At 40.4% G+C, this 20,053-nt stretch overlaps 1 protein-coding gene across 3 annotated transcripts in view; it reads left to right on the top strand.

Annotated features, from left to right (window-relative positions):
• The window catches only part of LOC126356187 (uncharacterized), a 160,933-nt gene extending 141,316 nt beyond the window's left edge, over positions 1-19,617 (top strand). For all 3 annotated transcript variants that reach the window (XM_050006966.1, XM_050006967.1, XM_050006968.1), the window contains 2 exons: positions 984-1,198; positions 18,783-19,617. In XM_050006966.1, the coding sequence (XP_049862923.1) occupies positions 984-1,198; positions 18,783-19,167 (600 nt within the window). In that variant the 3' untranslated portion in view covers positions 19,168-19,617. The remainder of the gene's footprint in view (positions 1-983; positions 1,199-18,782) is intronic.
• The last annotated feature ends 436 nt before the right edge of the window (positions 19,618-20,053 follow it).

Genomic DNA, 20,053 nt, shown 5'->3' with positions numbered 1-20,053 from the left:
AAGCTTTGGATCAAGGTTGATGTAGTATTTCTTGATTTTCAAAAAGTATTTGATTCACTATCACACCTATGGAATCATCACATAGGTTCAGTCATGGGTAAAGCAGATGGTAGATTCTGGTTTATTGATAGAATACTGGGACTGTGAAATCAATCTACAAAGGCGATTGTTTACAAATCACTCAGCAATCGGTTCTAGAATATTGCTCAAGTGTGTGGGACCCATACCAGATAGGAATAACAGGGGATATTGAAAGTATACACAGAAGGGCAGCATGAACTGTCACAAGTTTGTTTAAACTGTGGGAGCGTGTCACAAAGATACTGAAGGAATTGAACTGTAAGACTCTTGAAAGTAGACATAAACTATCCCGAGGAAGTCTATTAACAATGTTTCAAGAACCAGCTTTAAATGATTACTCTAGGAATACACTTAGCATTGCTCACATAGGGATTGTGAAGATAAGATCAGAGTAATTACTGCATGCACAGAGACATTCAAACAATCATTCTTCCTGCACTGCATACATGAATGGAACAGGAAGAAACCATAATAATTGGTGCAATGGGTTGGACCTTCTGCCATCCACATAATGGTGGTTTGTAGAATATAGATGTAGATGAAGGTGTGTATGTATACCGGGGGAGAGTACACCTCCTCATTTTGGAACCAGCACTTAAAGACACTTGGCTATCTGCGCTGGTCTTCTCAGGATGATCTGTGACACATTTAAAAGCAATTGTTCCTTTTGACAGACCATCATAATGGCCATTGTATACAAGCATTGCATCTGCACTGTTGTTTTTCTGAACACTAGCCTTCGTTACCAAATAAGTCAACTGATACTTCACCTTATTCCATAACATCATCTGTAGTCATGCGTTGACCTGCCACATAAATACTTTTTTACCCTGGTAACATTAGTTTTTCACAGTCCCACTACATATACACCTCCTGTATTTTTAAACTCATTTGTGTCAAAGGTACGACATGAAGAGATCCGAATGCGTGAAAAGGATTTTACATTTCGACCACAACGAAGAGAATTTCGCCGACAGGGAGAATACTCTTATGCAAACCCTGTCCCTCCTGACATGCGTTCTGTTGCACTGGAAGATCTGAGCCCTGTTCCAATTGACTGGAAAATGCTCACTTCAGTAAGGCCACGTTCAAAGGTTGATGAAGAACTATTTTCCAGGTAAGTTATCAAAACTAATTATATAAGTCATAATTATGTAAGTCAAACAATACATTTCTACATGCTGCAATACTATGACACATGAAAACTTGTAAATAGTTAAGGAGTGAAGGTCCTAAAGGTCATTTCCAAGAAAACTGCTGTGGTGCTGTTCATAAGGAAGTGTTTCCAGGACGTGTACTGGAATCTCAAGCTCTTCACCAAAACTCTACCAGTAGAGAGGGTAGTGGAGTATCTAGCAGCAATCATGGATGTGAAACTATATTGGACCTCAGATATAAAGAATATATGTTCCCAGATGAAAGGTGCTCTTATGTGCACTGAAAGGGCCTGCAGTAAAAACTTGGCTCTAAACCTCAGAAGCATATATTGGATATACACAACTCTAATAAGACCTATGATAGGTTATGGGGCTATAGCATGATGAAATAAAGTAAAACTGATGGCAGCTTCTAAGGTGTTGGCAAGGCCCAGAGATTCGCTGCTTAGCTGTAACAGGTGGAATTAGCAGCGCACCCACTACTTGGATAGAGAGCATGCTGGACATGCCTCCCATTGCACCTTTGGGTTACAATGGAGGCACCAACATGGGCATAAAGGTTAAAAGCTGAAAACAATTGGAATCATTTAGGAAATCCAGAATCCCAAATGTGATACTTATAGGTGTCATCGAGGAGTACCGGCTGCCTACACAACAATGACCATCTGCTTCAGTAAACATCTCAAGGTAATATTTGGAAGTACAAAGCAGTGGAAGAACAAACCTATATACTGCTCAGGAGGTATAGTCTGTTCTATTGATGAACTGAAAACAGACAAAGGTGGTGGGGGCAGGATATATAGGGTACAGCCTAGACTAGAAACCACAGTCTCTCTAGGGTATTCGGCCATGGTATTCCAGCTGGAAATATCGCTATCAGAGGGTGTGTGGAGGAGAATCTGTGTTGGTGCTACAAGGACCATGACATCTGTGTTCATTCAGGCAGCCAAGCAACTCTTAAATCTCTATCAGCCTTTGCAACAAGATCAAAGATTGTTGCTGAATGCCATGAAGCCAGTGTAAGGCTAGGGTGAAGCAACAGGCAAAATCTACTGTGTGTTCCTAGTCACTTGGGAATCAGTGACAATGAACAAGCTGACAGGCTAGTGAGGACAGGTGCAATGATTCCATCTGTTGGACTGTAAATTTTTCTGACCATCACTAAAGCAATGGTAAGGACAAAAATATATGGCTGGATTAGGAGGCACTGTGCAGAATATTTGACTTACAATCCAAAAATAGAAACATTGTAAGCTAATGACGCTGAAGTGATGTTTCAAGAGAAATTCTGCGATCTTTGGTTTGAACAGGGAGAAAAATTAAACTCGTGGTAAGACTGACAACTGCCCATGGGGAGAAAGAAGTCCATAATTGTAGACTATTTAGTGTGGAACGGGGGGAGGTTAAAAGCACACCACATTTAATCTTCTATTGTGAAGCATGGGAGGCCAAAGGGCACCGAATATTCAGGTCACTACTTCCTGAAGAAATTGTGTCTAATAAATTCAGATTCTTTATTAGCCATTGACCACATGTCACAGAATTGGCTTTACATTGCTGGCATGGTACAATAGAAATCATTATATTACTTACTTTTCGCATTACACATAGAGAACTAGTAAAGGGTCTCCTTGACCCCCTTCTTGCTACTTCCAATGAGTAGGCTGTATGCTGACACCGGGATTCACTCTCTCCCTTCCTTTTATTCATAACAACACAAATCCAGCACTACTCTGTATGAACACTCATCACAGTTGTCCACAAAACAAACACACACTTAGCACTTCATAATAGATCAAAGGAAGGCAGTGGGAAACCATGTCTACATGGAACTTATCACGAGCAGTGTGTATCTGATCTGTACACTCATATCATGAGTATGGTACTATGTCAATCATTCGAAAGGCCTCCTGGTACTCTAAAGGCACTGGATGGCTTCACTAGAATTATGGGGAGAGAAGCCACAGAATAAACGCAGTTTCAGTGTGGCCAACACTAGGCAAAGACCACTATTGTTTTGTCTCCATGCCTAAATCAGTCAATCAATCAAGGTAACAACTCACAAAATAGTGGCAGCACTGATACATTGACAGGCACACGGAAAAGAAAGAAAGCTTCAATAGCTCTCTCTGCGAGCGCTCGTGTGTGTGTGTGTGTGTGTGTGTGTGTGTGTGTGTGTGCGTGTGTGTGTGTGTGTGTGTGTGTGTGTGTGTGCGTGCATGAGTGCTTGTGTGTGCGTGTGACGTTCTCCAAAAGCTAACAAAGTTTTCTTTGTGAAACATTACCATCACTCCTTAATTATTTACATTCTGCCAGAACTTCTCATACCATATGTAAACATTAAAATAAGTTTCCTCCTACAGACTTCCAAATGGCATCAGGTGACAAAATGAGCGTGGGTGAAGATGTCATGAGTATCAATTTCCTGATAAAAGAATGCTAGATGTAACCATCAAACACTAATTAATTCATATTGCAGCATAAGAAATAAATATGCATGGTCAGTCATATTTTACAGATTACTTGTAGATTAAAGTAACTTAGTCATGTGAACAGTGAATTGTCTGATACATTTTATGTGCACAGTATAAACACACTGATTCTTCGTGGTGCCTCTGAACTACAGACAAATTCTACTTGCAGTCTTATGATTACATGTTCTAATTAATCAGTTTTGTTGTGTTGATCGAAATCAATGCTTACTCTGACAAACATACAGACTCCTGAAAGCTCTGACTTACTGGTGGCAAATATGATCCTTAGTCTGACTGCAATGAAACCTTGCCCTTCTGGTAGGATAATCCAGTATTATGATTTGCCCAACTTGAGAGCCGATTTGCCTTGGCCCTTGTCACCTCAAAGGAAACTAAATATGGTGGTGTGACACCTGCACTTAAAGAGCAAATGGTTATAGAAATACAAGACATCCTAGCTCCACCACCAAGCACTAAAAAATATACCTCTATCATGCATGAACTTGTTGTAGTCAGAAGCCAAGCAACTTGAAAAATTGCTCTGCTCTGAAGATTTCAGTGACCATACACCATCTCAACTACTTTGTCATCTCTACACACTCACAGGCAACATTATTAACAATGATATTCTGAAACTTCCTGGCAGATTAAAACTGTGTGTCGGACCAAGACTGGAACTCGGGACCTTTGCCTTTCGCGGGCAAGTGCTCTACCGGCTGAGCTACCCAAGCCCGACTCACGCCCCGTCCTCACAGCTTTACTTCTGCCAGTACCTCTATATTCTGCAGAATATAAGGCCATTATTCTTGCCTGTTGGAGTACAGAAAATGCTCACAGTTTGTACTGGTGATCCTGATGCTTTCATTCACACTGCTGGCCAAATAGTTGAGACATATCCATGAAAAGGCATTGCAACTGTCTCCACCAGAACAGAGACTTCTCTGGAGAACTGCAAACACAAGTAACTGAATTATTTAAGCAAGACCTGGCCCTACAAATATGCCACTTGACATGCATCTCGATGGCAATGCTCTTCCAGCAGAAACAGGTGTTTGACCTTTGGGGAGAACATTTGGTGACACTATATCAACCATGGGTCAAAGTGATTACAGGTGATTCACCCTACATTAGTGGAAATCAGTAAAAAGGCAGGGTTCCTACGAATGTGTTAGTATATTATCTGTAGTAAATGTATTGGATTTATTATTAAAGTAGTAGATACATATAAGATATAAACAATCATGATGGAATTATATAGTTTCTTCCACATGTGTAACAAAAAAAGAGTTTGCATTTCCTGGATGGAAATTGGTATAAAGGCACTCGCTTTTGTGTTGTGCTATTGGATTGTTAGTACTTTGTTTATTGGATTGTTTGTCCAACCTCTGTTCTTCTGAATTGATTTTGTTAGCATTTGTAGTTCTCGCAGTGAAACTATCGTGTATCACAACTTTCGCCTCACATATAGCCTCAAATTACCTTCCATTGCAATTGCAAGTATTCCCCAATGGTCTTCCTTGGGTTTCATATCTGGGCTACGTGCAAGCCAGGACAAGACATCATATCTTTATCTTCAAATCAGTTTTGGTTGTAGTAGAAACATGCACAGGTGCATTATCTTGTTGAAACTTTAGAGTTTCATTCCCTAGGCCCTCATACATTATAAGCATTTATGTCTCTAGCATCTCAGTGTACATGTTAAAGCTAATTGTAATGTTCAGCTGAGCAATGCATGACTTTAACACTTCCACTCCCAAGATTTCTGCCCATTCTTACCTGCTGCTCTGTTCTCAGATCATGCCAATAACACTGAAATCCATCCAGTCCATTTAAATTGAACTTCTTCTCATCATTGAAGATCACTTTATCACAATCTTAAGTCCATTACAAATATTTTTCAGCAAACTTCAGTCTAACCTATTTATGTTTGGATATTACAACAGGTTTGTGCAGTAATTTTTTGAATACAGGATGTGTGTCATTTGACAAAATTTGTCATACACCTCTGGCAGTCCATAACAAATGTAAATCAACAACAGGCTGAGAAGAATAATAGTTTGTGGCCCTCACTTTGCGTAAAGGGAACCATTTTGATCTCTCAAATAATTTTCTATTTAGCTCATATTTTATGTTATGTCCACATCATATGCCCAATCTAACAAAATTATCAGTCACTATACTTGAACAGTTCAACCTCTTGTCGATTTCATGATTAGAGAGTCCCATTTCCTTGTACACAACAATTTTTCCTTTTTCATCTTATGGTAAATGTTTTCTGTGTGGCATGTGTGACATTGTCACAATCATGGTTTATGTACACAACACACACTGTCACTAATGGTGTCCGTTTCCTGTCTGCACACACACACACACACACACACACACACACACACACACACACACACACACACACACACACACTTATACTGAATTCCACCCTTTACCACCTGATGTCAAATATGATACCATTTGTCAGTACACTGGATCTTGTACTATTTCATATACACTGTGCACAACTATTCCAGCCAACAATGTTAATTTTTCTAGAAATATCCATGCCTTTATACTGATTTCCACTACTGTACAACAACCTGCTTTGTCAATTGCCTGAAGTCACCTGTCCACTGCATACACCAGCATTGGTAGGACATTCAGTGGTACATCAACATTCCAGGACCACCAGTTCATGCATGGTTTCATCATATGCATCCAGAAAAACTAAAGATCAGAAATCAAGAGTTCTCTTTCATGTTAGCACAAGGGATATTGCCCTTTAAGTAGTAGCTGGGTCTCTTCACTCCTTATTGTCCCTGAGAAGTATAACAGGTGAAACCCTTGTGGTGACTATTGTCACATTAACACCAGAATGATACCTAATCATTAGCTTGTGCAACATAATGAAGACTTATCAAATTATTTAACTGGACAGATTAAAAAAATCTACACACCAACTGGTGGCAGAACACACACATAAAAGACTGTTGTGATTGACAAGGTTTTGGAGCCAGTGGCTCCTTCTTGAGGCAGATGGGTTGAAGGGGGAGGAAGAAAAGTGAAGGAAAAGGACTGGAGAGGTCTAGGAAAAGGGGTAGATTTTGGGAAAGTCACCCAGAACTGTGGGTCAGGGGAGACTTACCATAAGAGATGAGAAGGAAAGACTGATTGTTGAGGACTGCATCGGATGAGATTTGAAAACCTGAGTGCTTAAAGGTGGAAGACGGGATTATATGCAAGACAGAGATTACTTCTAAAACATTGTGCAGGAGTTAATAAGAGTGAGAGGCTAAGTGCATTGTACATTAAGAGGTGGGAGGGGGCAGTGAAAAATAGACAGAAAAGACAATGAAAGATGTAAGAAATTAAAACAGAGCAAAGCAAAGAGTAGACACAGTTAAGAAAAGCTGAGATGGATGAAATTAACATAAATTTTCGTTGTTATAATTAAGACTTTGCTGTGCACAAGCATGGTAATATTGTTTTTCCCTGACTGACCTCATCTGTGCTTTTCCTCATATACCAATTGCACTGGAAGGTATACTCAAAACTGCTGTTTGTACCTCATTCAGTCTTTTGCTATTCAAAGTGTGCAGTGCTGTCCAGATTTTCCAGTATTTCATACAAGAAGCAATTAGGTAACATCATCTAGTGAGGCAAAGAAACTAGCACACCTACAACAACTGTTCACTGGACTACAAGAACATGGTTTAGTGATTAACCCACAAAAATGTGCCTTCAGAATGATGGAAGTAAAATTCCTAGGGTACCTTATCAATGCACAAGGAATCCTGCCACCTGAAAACAGAGTGGAAGCTATTTTTCAGTCCCCCCAGGTGCACTACAATATAAGTCTTGGGCTCGATGAAATGCTAGAAGGTTCACCTAAGCTTGGAGCTATGCTGGTGGTTTGATGAAAAAACCATCCTTGGCCAGAGTGAAAGCTGCTATTGCAGAAGCTGTATAGTTAGCTCATCCTCTTCCTGACACACTTCTTGCCATTATTGTGGACACATCAGCAACTGAAACTGATGCTGTGTCACAGCAATGCGTATGATATGACTGTACTTTTGAACATGTTTTCTGAGAACTGTCTTGAGCAGTTAGATTGGCAGCCCACATGCAGTGGAAATATCTTAGACCCTGAAGCTACAAACAGGCCAGACCTTATCAGCAGCAACAGTATATAGACAGGGATTAGTTATCATGATGTGATTATATCAACTATGGTTACAAAAGATAATCAGTCAAGAAGGCTAGGAGAGTTTTCCTGTGGGTAAGAGCAGATAAGCAGTCTTTAACATCTCACATACACAGTAAACTGACATCACTTAGTTCCAGTAAGATGGATGTAGAGGAATTATGAGCAAAGTTTATGCAGGTTGTACATCGTGGTCTGGAAACTGCTTGGTAAGTGGATTAAGGATGGAAAAGACCCACCATGATTTAACAATTAAATTTGGAAAATGGCAAGGAAGCAAAGGCTGTTGCACTCTCGGTTCAAAAGAGAATGACCAAATGACAACAGGCAAAGGTTGGTAGAGATTTGTTCATCTGTGAAAAGATCTATGCATGAAGCATGCCACTGTCATACCTTAGCAAGACTTGTCTGAGCGCCCAAGAAAATTCTCGTCCTATGTAAAATCACTAAGCAGTTGTAAGGTTTCCATCCAGTTGATCATTGATCAGTCTGATGTGGCAGCTGAAGATAGTAAAACAAAAGCCAGAGTTTCAAATTTCACATTTAAGAAATAGTTCACACAGAAGATTCAAACAAACATATCGTCATTTGACAATCTTACATGTTCTCATATGGACAACATAGTAATAAGCTTCCCTAACAGAGAAGAAACTGAAAGATTTGAAACAGATAAATCACTAGGCCCAGACAGAATCCCAGTTTGGTTTTACAAACAGTAATCTACAGCAATGGCCCATTACTTAGCTTGCATTTATCGTAAATCCCTCACCCTGTGTAATATCCCAAGTGAATGAAAAAAGTGCAAGTGACTCCTATACACACTGAAGAGCCAAAGAAACTGGTACACCTGCCTAATGTCATGTAGGGCCCCTACAGGCATGCTGAAGTGCCACAGCAAGACATGACATGCACTTGACTATTATCTGAAGTAGTGCTGGAGGGAATTGACACCATGAATCCTGCAGGGCTGTCCACAAATCCGTAAGAGCACGATAGGGTGGAGGTATCTTCTCGACAACACATTGCAAGGCATCCCAGATATGCTCAATAACGTTCATGTCTGGAGACACTCTGTTGCAGCCCTTGACATGGGGGGTGTCTCATTGTTCTGCTGGAATTGCCCAAATCTGTCGGAATGCACAATGGACATGAATGGGTGTAGGTGATCGGATTGGATGCTTACCTACATGTCACCTGTCAGAGTCATATCTAGGCATATCAGAGGTCCCATATCATCCAACTGCACCTGCCCCACACCATTACAGAGCCCCCACCAGCTTGAACAACCCCTTGCTGACTTGCAGGGTCCATGGATTCATGTACTCGATACAATCTGAACCAGATTCATCCAACCAGACAACATGTTTCCAGTCACCAACAGTCCAATGTCAGTGTTGAGGAGCCCAGGGGAGATGTAAAGCTTTGTGTCATGCAGTCATCATGGGTATACTAATGGGCCTTCAGCTCTGAAAGCTCATATCAACAATGTTACATTGAATCGTTCACATGCTGACACCTGTTGATGGCCCAACACTGAAATCTGCAGCAATTCGTGGAAGGGTTGCACTTCTGTCACACTGAATGATTCTCTTCAGTTGTTGTTGGTCCTGTTCATGCAGGATCTTTTTGTGGCCACAGCAATGTCGGAGATTTGATGTTTTACTGGATTTCTGATATTCACAGTACACTCATGTAATGATCATACAGGAAAATCCACACTTCATCACTACGTTGAAAATACTGTGACACATCACTCATGTACCAACTATAACATCACATTCAAACTCATTTAAATCTTGATAACCTGCCTTTGTAGCAGAAGTAACTGTTCTAACAACTGCACTAGGCTCATGTTTTCTTATATAGGTGTTGCCGACCAGAGCACCATATTCTGCCTGTTTACAGATCTCTGTATTTGAATATGCATGCCTATACCAGTTTCTTTGGTACTTCAGTGTATAAGAAGGTGAAGGGAACATACCCACAAAATAACAGACCAATATCCCAAACATCAGTTTACTGCAGAATCCTTGAACATATTCTCAGTTAGAATATAATGAATTTTCTTGAGATTGAGAATCAGTGAGTTAGAAAGCATTACTTGTGCAAAACTCAGCTTGACCTTTTCTCACATGATACACTGCAAACTATGGATGAGGGGAAAGCATTTGACATAGTGCTCCACTGCATACTGTTAATGGAGGTACAAGCATATGGAATAGGTTTGAGATATGTGAGTGGCTCAAAGACTTTTTTAATTCATAGAAATCAGTATATTGTCCTTGATGGAGAGTGTTTATCAGAGACATGGATGTTGTCAGTTGTGCCTCAGGGAAGTGTGATAAAACAGTTATTATTTTCTTTATACATAAATGGTCTGGCAGATGGGGTGGACAGCAATCTGTGGTTGTTTGCTGATGATGCTGTGGCATACAGGCAGGTGTCAAAGCTGATTGACTGTAGGAGGATACAAGATGACTTAGACAAAATTTCTGGTTGGTGCAATAAATGACAGCTAACTCTAAATATAGACAAACTTAAGTTAATGCAGATGAGAAAGAAAAACAAACTCAAATGTTCAGATATAGCATTAGTAGTGTTCTTCTTGATGCAATCACATTGTTTAAATATGTGGGCATAATGTTGCAGAGAGGTATTAAATGGAATGAGCATGTCAGAATTGTGGTATCTACATCTACATCTACATGACTACTCTGCAATTCACATTTAAGTGCTTGGCAGAGGGTTCATCGAACCACAATCATACTATCTCTCTACTATTCCACTCCCGAACAGCAAGCGGGAAAAACGAACACCTAAACCTTTCTGTTCGAGCTCTGATTTCTCTTATTTTATTTTGATGATCATTCCTACCTATGTAGGTTGGGCTCAACAAAATATTTTCGCATTCGGAAGAGAAAGTTGGTGACTGAAATTTCGTAAAAAGGTCTCGCCGCGACGAAAAACGTCTATGCTGTAATGACTTCCATCCCAACTTGTGTATCATATCTGCCACACTCTCTCCCCTATAACGTGATAATACAAAACGAGCTGCCCTTTTTTGCACCCTTTCGATGTCCTCCGTCAATCCCACCTGGTAAGGATCCCACACCACGCAGCAATATTCTAACAGAGGACAAACAAATGTAGTGTAAGCTGTCTCTTTAGTGGAATTGTTGCATGTTCTAAGTGTTCTGCCACTGAAATGCAACCTTTGGCTCGCCTTCCCGACAATATTATCTATGTGGTCCTTCCAACTGAAGTTGTTCCTAGTTTTAACACCCAGGTACTTAGTTGAATTGACAGCCTTGAGAATTGTACTATTTATCGAGTAATCGAATTCCAACGGATTTCTTTTGGAACTCATGTGGATCATCTCACACTTTTCGTTATTTAGCGTCAGCTGCCACCTGACACACCATACAGCAATCTTTTCTAAATCGCTTTGCAACTGATACTGGTCTTCGGATGACCTTACTAGACGGTAAATTACAGCATCATCTGTGAACAATCTAAGAGAACTGCTCAGATTGTCACCCAGGTCATTTATATAGATCAGGAACAGTAGAGGTCCCAGGACGCTTCCCTGGGGAACACCTGATATCACTTCAGTTTTACTCAATGATTTGCCGTCTATTACTACGAACTGCGACCTTCCTGACAGGAAATCACGAATCCAGTCGCACAACTGAGACGATACCCCATAGCTCCGCAGCTTGATTAGAAGTCGCTTGTGAGGAACGGTGTCAAAAGCTTTCCGGAAATCTAGAAATACGGAATCAACTTGAGATCCCCTGTCGATAGCGGCCATTACTTCGTGCGAATAAAGAGCTAGCTGCGTTGCACAAAAGCGATATTTTCTGAAGCCATGCTGATTAAGTGTCAATAGATCGTTCCCTTCGAGGTGATTCATAATGTTTGAATACAGTATATGCTCCAAAACCCTACTACTTTTGGAACTCATGTGGATCATCTCACACTTTTCGTTATTTAGCGTCAGCTGCCACCTGACACACCATACAGCAATCTTTTCTAAATCGCTTTGCAACTGATACTGGTCTTCGGATGACCTTACTAGACGGTAAATTACAGCATCATCTGCGAACAATCTAAGAGAACTGCTCAGATTGTCACCCAGGTCATTTATATAGATCAGGAACAGTAGAGGTCCCAGGATGCTTCCCTGGGGAACACCTGATATCACTTCAGTTTTACTCAATGATTTGCCGTCTATTACTACGAACTGCGACCTTCCTGACAGGAAATCACGAATCCAGTCGCACAACTGAGACGATACCCCATAGCTCCGCAGCTTGATTAGAAGTCGCTTGTGAGGAACGGTGTCAAAAGCTTTCTGGAAATCTAGAAATACGGAATCAACTTGAGATCCCCTGTCGATAGCGGCCATTACTTCATGCGAATAAAGAGCTAGCTGCGTTGCACAAGAGCGATATTTTCTCAAGCCATGCTGATTAAGTGTCAATAGATCGTTCCCTTCGAGGTGATTCATAATGTTTGAATACAGTATATGCTCCAAAACCCTACTGCAAACCAACGTCAATGATATAGGTCTGTAGTTAAATGGATTACTCCTACTACCCTTCTTGAACACTGGTGCGACCTGCACAATTTTCCAATCTGTAGGTACAGATCTATCGGTGAGCGAGCGGTTGTATATGAGTGCTAAGTAGGGAGCTATAGTATCAACGTAATCTGAAAGGAACCTAATCGGTATACAATCTGGACCTGAAGACTTGCCCGTATCAAGTGATTTGAGTTGCTTTGCAACCCCTAAGGTATCTACTTCTAAGAAACTCATGTTAGCAGATGTTCGTGTTTCAAATTCCATTCGTCTTCCCTGGTGAAGGAATTTTGGAAAACTGCGTTCAATAACTCCGCTTTAGCGGCACAGTTGTCGATAACAGTACCATCGGCACTGCGCAGCGAAGGTATTGACTGCGTCTTGCCGCTTGTGTACTTTACATACAACCAGAATTTCTTTGGATTTTCTACCAAATTTCGAGACAATGTTTCGTTGTGGAACCTATTAAAGGCATCTCGCATCGAAATAAGTGCCAAATTTCGCGCGTCTGTAAATTTTAGCCCATCTTCGGGATTTCGCATTCTTCTGAACTTCGCATGCTTTTTCCGTTGCCTCTGCAACAGCGTTCGGACCTTTTTTGTGTACCACGGGGGATCCATTCCATCTCTTACCAATTTATGAGGTATGAATATCTCAATTGCTGTTGCTACTATATCTTTGAATTTGAGCCACATCTCATCTACATTCGCATAGTCAGTTCGGAAGGAATGGAAATTGTCTTTTACGAAGGCTTCTAGTGACACTTTATCCTCTTTTTTAAATAAAATTATTTTGCGTTTGTTTCTGATGGATTTGGAAGAAACAATGACCTTGTGATCACTAATCCCTGTATCAGTCATGATGCCCTCTATCAGCTCTGGATTGTTTGTGGCTAAGAGGTCAAGTGTGTTTTTGCAACCATTTACAATTCGCGTGGGTTCGTGGACTAACTGCTCGAAATCATTTTCGGAGAAAGCATTTAGGCCAATCTCGGAAGACGTTTTCTGCCTACCACCGGTTTTGAACAAGTATTTTTGCCAACATACCGAGGGTAGGTTGAAGTCCCCACCAACTATAACCGTATGAGAGGGGTATTAATTTGTTACGAGACTCAAACTTTCTCTGAACTGTTCCGCAACTGTATCATCGGAGTCTGGGGGTCGGTAGAAGGAGCCAATTATTAACTTAATTTGGCTGTTAAGTATAACCTCCACCCATACCAATTCGCACGGAGTATCTACTTTGACTTCACTACAAGATAAACCACTACTGACAGACACAAACACTCCACCACCAATTCTGCCTAATCTATCTTTCCTGAACACCGTCTGAGACTTCGTAAAAATTTCTGCAGAACTTATTTCAGGCTTTAGCCAGCTTTCTGTACCTATAATGATATCAGCTTCTGTGCCTTCTATTAGCGCTTGAAGCTCAGGGACTTTTCCAGCGCAACTACAACAATTTACAACTATAATTCCGACTGTTCCTTGATCCAAGCACGTCCTGTAATTGCCAAGCACCCTTTGACATTGCAGCCCATCCCGCACTTTCCCGAGGCCTTCTAACCTAAAAAAGCGCCCAGTCTACGCCACACAGCCTCCGCTACCCGTGTAGCCACCAGCTGAGTGTAATGAACTCCTGACCTATTCAGCGGAACCCGAAACCCCACCACCCTATGGCGCAAGTCAAGGAATCTGCAGCCAATACGGTCGCAAAACCGTCTGAGCCTCTGATTCAGACCCTCCACCCGGCTCTGCACCAAAGGTCCGCAGTCGGTTCTGTCAACGATGCTGCAGATGGTGAGCTCTGCCTTCATCTCGTAAGAAAGACCGGCAGCCTTCACCAAATCAGATAGCCCTGGAATCCAGAGAGAATTTCCTCAGATCCAAAGCGACACACGTCATTAGTGCCGACATGTGCCACCACCTGCAGCTGGCTGCACCCTGTGCTCTTCATGGCATCCGGAAGGACCCTTTCCACATCAGGAATGACTCCTCCCGGAATGCACACAGAGTGCACACTGGATTTATTCCCCTCCTTAGCCACCGTATCCCTAAGGGGCCCCATTATGCGCCAAACAGAGAGGCGAATAGTGCACTTTCCAGTTTATTGTGAGAATTTTGGGAAAGTGTGGTTCATCTGTAAAGGAGGCTGCATATAGGACACTAGTGCCACCCATTCTTGAGTACTGCTCAAGTTTTTGGGTTCCATAGTAGGTCAGATTAAAAAGGAATACATCAAAGCAGTTCAGAGGTGGAGGTGCTGGATTTGTTACTGGTAGTTTTGAACAATGCAAAAGTGTTAAAGAGATGCTCGAGGAACTCAAATGGGAATTTCTGGGGGGAAGGCGGTCTTCATTTCGAGGAACACTACTGAGAAAATTTAGAGAACTGGCATTTGAAGCTGCCTTCAGAATGATTCTACTGCCACCCACATACATTTTGTATAAGGAATACAAAGATAAGAGATGATAAATGAGGGCTCATTTGGAGACATACAGACAGTAATTTTTCTCTCACTCTGTTTGCAACTGAAATAGGAAAGGAAATGACTAATAGTGGTACAGGGTACCCACACAATATGTCATACAGTAGTTTGCAGAGTATGTATATAGATGTAGATGTAGTGTGTCAACTGTAAGCTTTCTTCAGCAAAAGGTCATCACCTTCCCAAGCAAATTGGCCAATGTATGACTCTGAGCTCTATGTGGCATATATCTAAAAAAAAAAAAAAAAAAAGACACATGCTTGAAAGCAGATATTTTACACTTTTTACAGACCATAAGCCACTCGTGTTTGCTTTCTATCAGAAGCCAGACAAGGCATCACCCTGCCAATTGTGACATATTGAAGGTGAGCAGAATGGACTAGCAGAAGCACTGTTTCACACTGACGCTATTGTGGAGGAACTGGACTCCATAGAACTTGCCAATGCCCAGGAAGGAGGCAGCAAACAGAAGGTATGCCTCAAAACATCATCAGGCTTACAGCTCCAATGTATTCAAATACTAAGCTCAAACATAGTGCATTACTGTGATGTATTAACACTGCAACCATGACCATTCATTATCATATTTCTGCAAAAAAGTAATTTCCTTTCTTCACAGCCTCTTCCATCCAGGAGTAATGGCACTACTGTACGACTTGTGAAGAATGCATTTATTTGGCCAGACGCTGAGAAAGATTGCAAGACACTAGTTCTCTAGTGCAGTAATTTTCAGTTCATCAAAACAGCTTGGCACATTACAGCTCTGCTCAGTCCTTCATTCCAACAAATCAATGCTTTGAGCATGTCCACATGACATCATTGGACCTGTACCACCACCAGAAGGGTACCATTACTGCCTGACAGTGACTGATTGTTTCTCTCATTGGTCTGAAATCATTCCTATTAAAGATGCAATAACAGCAGCTGTAAAACAGCCTTCTGCTGTGAGTGGATCCCATGGTTCATCATTCATTTCCATGTCACTATCAATCAAGACAAACAGTGCATGTCATATCTCTTAAAAGTGCACTCAGCTTTGCTTGGTAGGAATGTATTCAAACCTGTGTCTACTACTCCACTCTACCTCCCCAATACTAATAGTCTCTTGGAGCAGCTCCATGAACAGCTAAAGGTCTCAGTCAGTTGCCATGCCACAGGCCATTGGACTGACAGCCTGCTGTTGTGCTAATAGGCCTCTGGACAACTTTCAAAGAAGATCTCAACACAACAGTGGCAGAATTAGTCTACGGACAAACACTTCAACTACCACAACTTCTTTGGTGACACACACATCAAACAGTATTATTGAAGCCTCAAACTTTGTGCAACATCTGCACTCGCAGATCCACAGTCACAGGTTTTTGTCTAACATGATGCCATTTGAAAACCTTTCCAACCACCCTACGAAGAACCATACAAAATATTGGCACACCATGACAAAACATTTGATACTGATATCAGTCAATATTCAATTACAAAATCCATTGACAGACTCTAGCCATCCTTAGCCTAGCCGAGACTTACATCACTACAGGTGCAGCAGCTAATACTGAGATGATACTGACAAGCGATTCTACAATGACGCTGGACACACCCAGTCTTCCACTGCCTCTGCCTCCAAGCAAACCTCAAGTCACAACTCATTTGGGGCACCGTGTACGTTTCAACCCCAAATATCGTTCACGAAGGGGAAGGGGGGGGGGGGGGGTAGTGATGTGGACCATCTGCTACATTTCATGCATGCAGTGTAAACTCTCTAATTCTTCATCATTGTTCCTCTGAATGAGAAACAAATGATAGAAATTGATTCTCAATGTAGTCTTACAATTGTGTATTGTAATGTTGTATGTTGCATTGAACAAATAAGCTGTATTTATGAACAACAGTTATCTGTGTATTTCATCAGCTGATCCCTCATGTGCAACAAATTGGGAGTAATCTCTGTCAGTATGCTGACCTGTAACTTAGGAAAGCCATGTTATACTATAGTCACAATGTGAGAGAAAATTTCTTTCTATCCATTTGGTTTCGAACAAACTGAAAGATAATCAGGTGTAGTATCCCATTGTTAGAAGCAGAGTACTAGTTCAGATTGGGATAGGATAGCAAAGGCAATTAGACAGATCCTTTTCCCAGTATTTGCAATTTAGAAAAACCACAGGAAATATAAATCTGGAATTCTGGACCTTCCACCTTAGTCCACATTCAACTGGCCCAAAAATAAATGCGCAGATTGCATCTTTCTATTGGACATGCAAAAAAGTAACCTCCGATTTTAGAGGCTTGTGTGTCCCTTGTTTGTGTATAAATTCTTCTATCATGTAAATCATAAAACATCAATATAGCTACATCTGGTCATTTTTCAGCTACCATCACTGGTGTCTTTCTTCATTTTTTACTAGTTTTTCATCATAACGCTTGAAAAATACACTGATAAGCAAAAAATTATGACCACCTACTTAAAAGCGTGTTGGTCCACCTCTGGCATGCAATTCAGCAGTGATTGTGCATTCCATAGATTCGAGAAGTACTCGACAGGTTTACAGAGGTTTGTGACACCAGATGCGTATGCACAGGTCACACACTTCCCATAATTTATGCGCGGTTGGTTCGTGGGCACGGATCAAGCACCTAATAGCAATCCAGTTGGGTTTCATTGGATTCAGATAAGTTGAATTTGATGGCCAAGATGTCAGCATGAGTTCACCATCATGCTCATCACACATTGCAGCACAGTTATCCTGCTGGAAGATGCCATCACTGTTGGGGAAGACATCAAACATAAGGGGTTACAGGTGGTCACTAATAATGTTGACTTAGTCAACAGTTGTCACAGCACCTTCAATTACTACTGCAGGTCCCATGAAAGCTCAGATGAATATCCCCCATAACATAATTTGCTCCCAACAGCCTGCATCCATGATGCACTGCATGTTTCAAGCAGCCATTCACCTGGATGACAGTGTATATGGACATGACCATCGACCTGGTTTAACAATAAATAGGATTCATCTGCCTAGGCAACATAATTCCATTGATCCTTGATCCTACCTTGATGATTCCGTGCCTACTGTAACCATAACTGATAATGATGTTAGGTCCTCTGCTGCAGAACACTGTGCTCTGAACAGTGTACTCCAAAACACTTTTGCCTGCACCAACACTTTACTCTATTGTCAGATCTGCAACACATCACCATCTATCCTGCTTTAGAGAGTGGGCAAGCCTCCAATCCCTGTGTTCTGTGATGAGGTATGGACATCCAACTTCTTGCCACCTACTCATAGTTTCAGCATTCTTCAACCACTTTCCATAGACGCTCACAACAGTAACATGCCAATAAATGCCCAGGTTCACCATTTCTGAGATGCTTACTCCCAGACACTGAGCCACAATCTGGCTTTTGTCAAAGTCACTTGAGTCATCAGATTTCCACATTTGCACCACTTATCGTCACTAGAGTTCATCTCGCTTGACTCACATACTTCACATTCCCTCAGTGCCACCAGTTAGCATACAACCTTACTGTGGTCATAATGTTTTGGCTGATCAGTGCAAATTAATGGTTTGGAACTCATTTGTCATAAATTTACAAAAAAAAAAGGAATTTACATATTTTCACTAAATACAAGTAGAGAGTAATGTTTATATACATTTAATTAGCCTGATTTGCTATATTCCAAATGGTTTATGGACAAAGTGGAAGACATATGACATAAGTTTATGCAACAGTAGACAAATTATTATATCATTTTTATTTAATCAAATTTTATAATACTTCATAAAATCTTTCTTTATAATGCCAGACTGGTGCTTCTTGGAAAACTACATCTCTACACTGCTGCTCAAGAGTCCCAGAACAAACCAGAAAATCTGATAAACCGAGTGAAGAATCGAGCTGGTATTCTTGATTCAAGACCTCCAGTCTGTCTAGAGTGTTTGGAGGAGTTTTGTCATGGAACTGCCTGTCAAGATTTCCTTTATGATTCCTTTTTTCGCTGTGATATAAATAAAGATGAAGAAGATGTAATGAAATTAAATGGGAACTCTGCATCTCGGTCCAAGAACCAGGGAAAGAAACATAGAGGCCAAAAGGGAAAGGCCATGGGAACAGGAACAGGTAAACGATGGAAGAAAGGAAAGAAGAGGCGAAAAAAAAGCAAAACAAATAATACAGAAGAGAAAGAATAGTGGCTTTGGTGCAAACTCAATATCAATATTATTAACATTATTTTTAAATGTTCTTTGTTAGTTGTACATCTAGTTAGGACCTACTTTTTGAGGAAAATTTTCCAAATAGAAATGTATCAGAGAAAATAAAAAAAAATGTAGTGCCTTAGCAGAAAGAACACATATAAGCAATTTTAGAGACCAAAAAGTATCTGATAAGATAATAGCGTTCACTTACAAACAGATGCAACACATAAATCTTTAACTTCCAGAAAGAACTAATCAGATGCTGAAATCAAACTACGTATCAGTAGTAGGGCAAATACAGGAAGTATTCATTTTAAGATGTGAGTTTCAAGCAAGGTCACTTGCAATGGGAAAAAATACATTACAATTAATGTTAAGTCAAATGCTACTTTACAAAAATAAAAACAGACGTAAAAAAATGTCATATTTTAATTACACAATGGCAAAACGGTAAATAATAATCATGTATGAAAAGAAAATTATATGTTATGCAGATTTAATATATATATATATATATATTAATATATTTTTCCCATGTGGAAGTTTCTTTCTGTTTTATTTATATATATATATATATATATATAAGCTAGATAACCATTATATTCTCATAGTGCTTACCATTTTTTAATGTTAACATTTTCATTTCAAGAACAACTAATTTCATAATTAGGATGAAATAACAAGAGCATAAGGAAACAGAACTCAGTACATTCATAAATGTTACAACTGTATTTCACATTTGCAGTATCTCAAGACAAATTTTAAAAAACTCATTGTATGCAGCAGCATAACAAACACACAAATGAAAATGTTTCGTGCCTTTTCTCAAATCAAATAAAATTAATAAATATATTATGAAATATAGCTATAAAAACTTTTT

Source organism: Schistocerca gregaria, chromosome 3 (assembly GCF_023897955.1).
Source record: "Schistocerca gregaria isolate iqSchGreg1 chromosome 3, iqSchGreg1.2, whole genome shotgun sequence".
NCBI lineage: Eukaryota > Metazoa > Arthropoda > Insecta > Orthoptera > Acrididae > Schistocerca > Schistocerca gregaria.
Note: the sequence above shows the minus strand (reverse complement) of the source record. Positions and strands in the feature narration are given on the sequence as shown.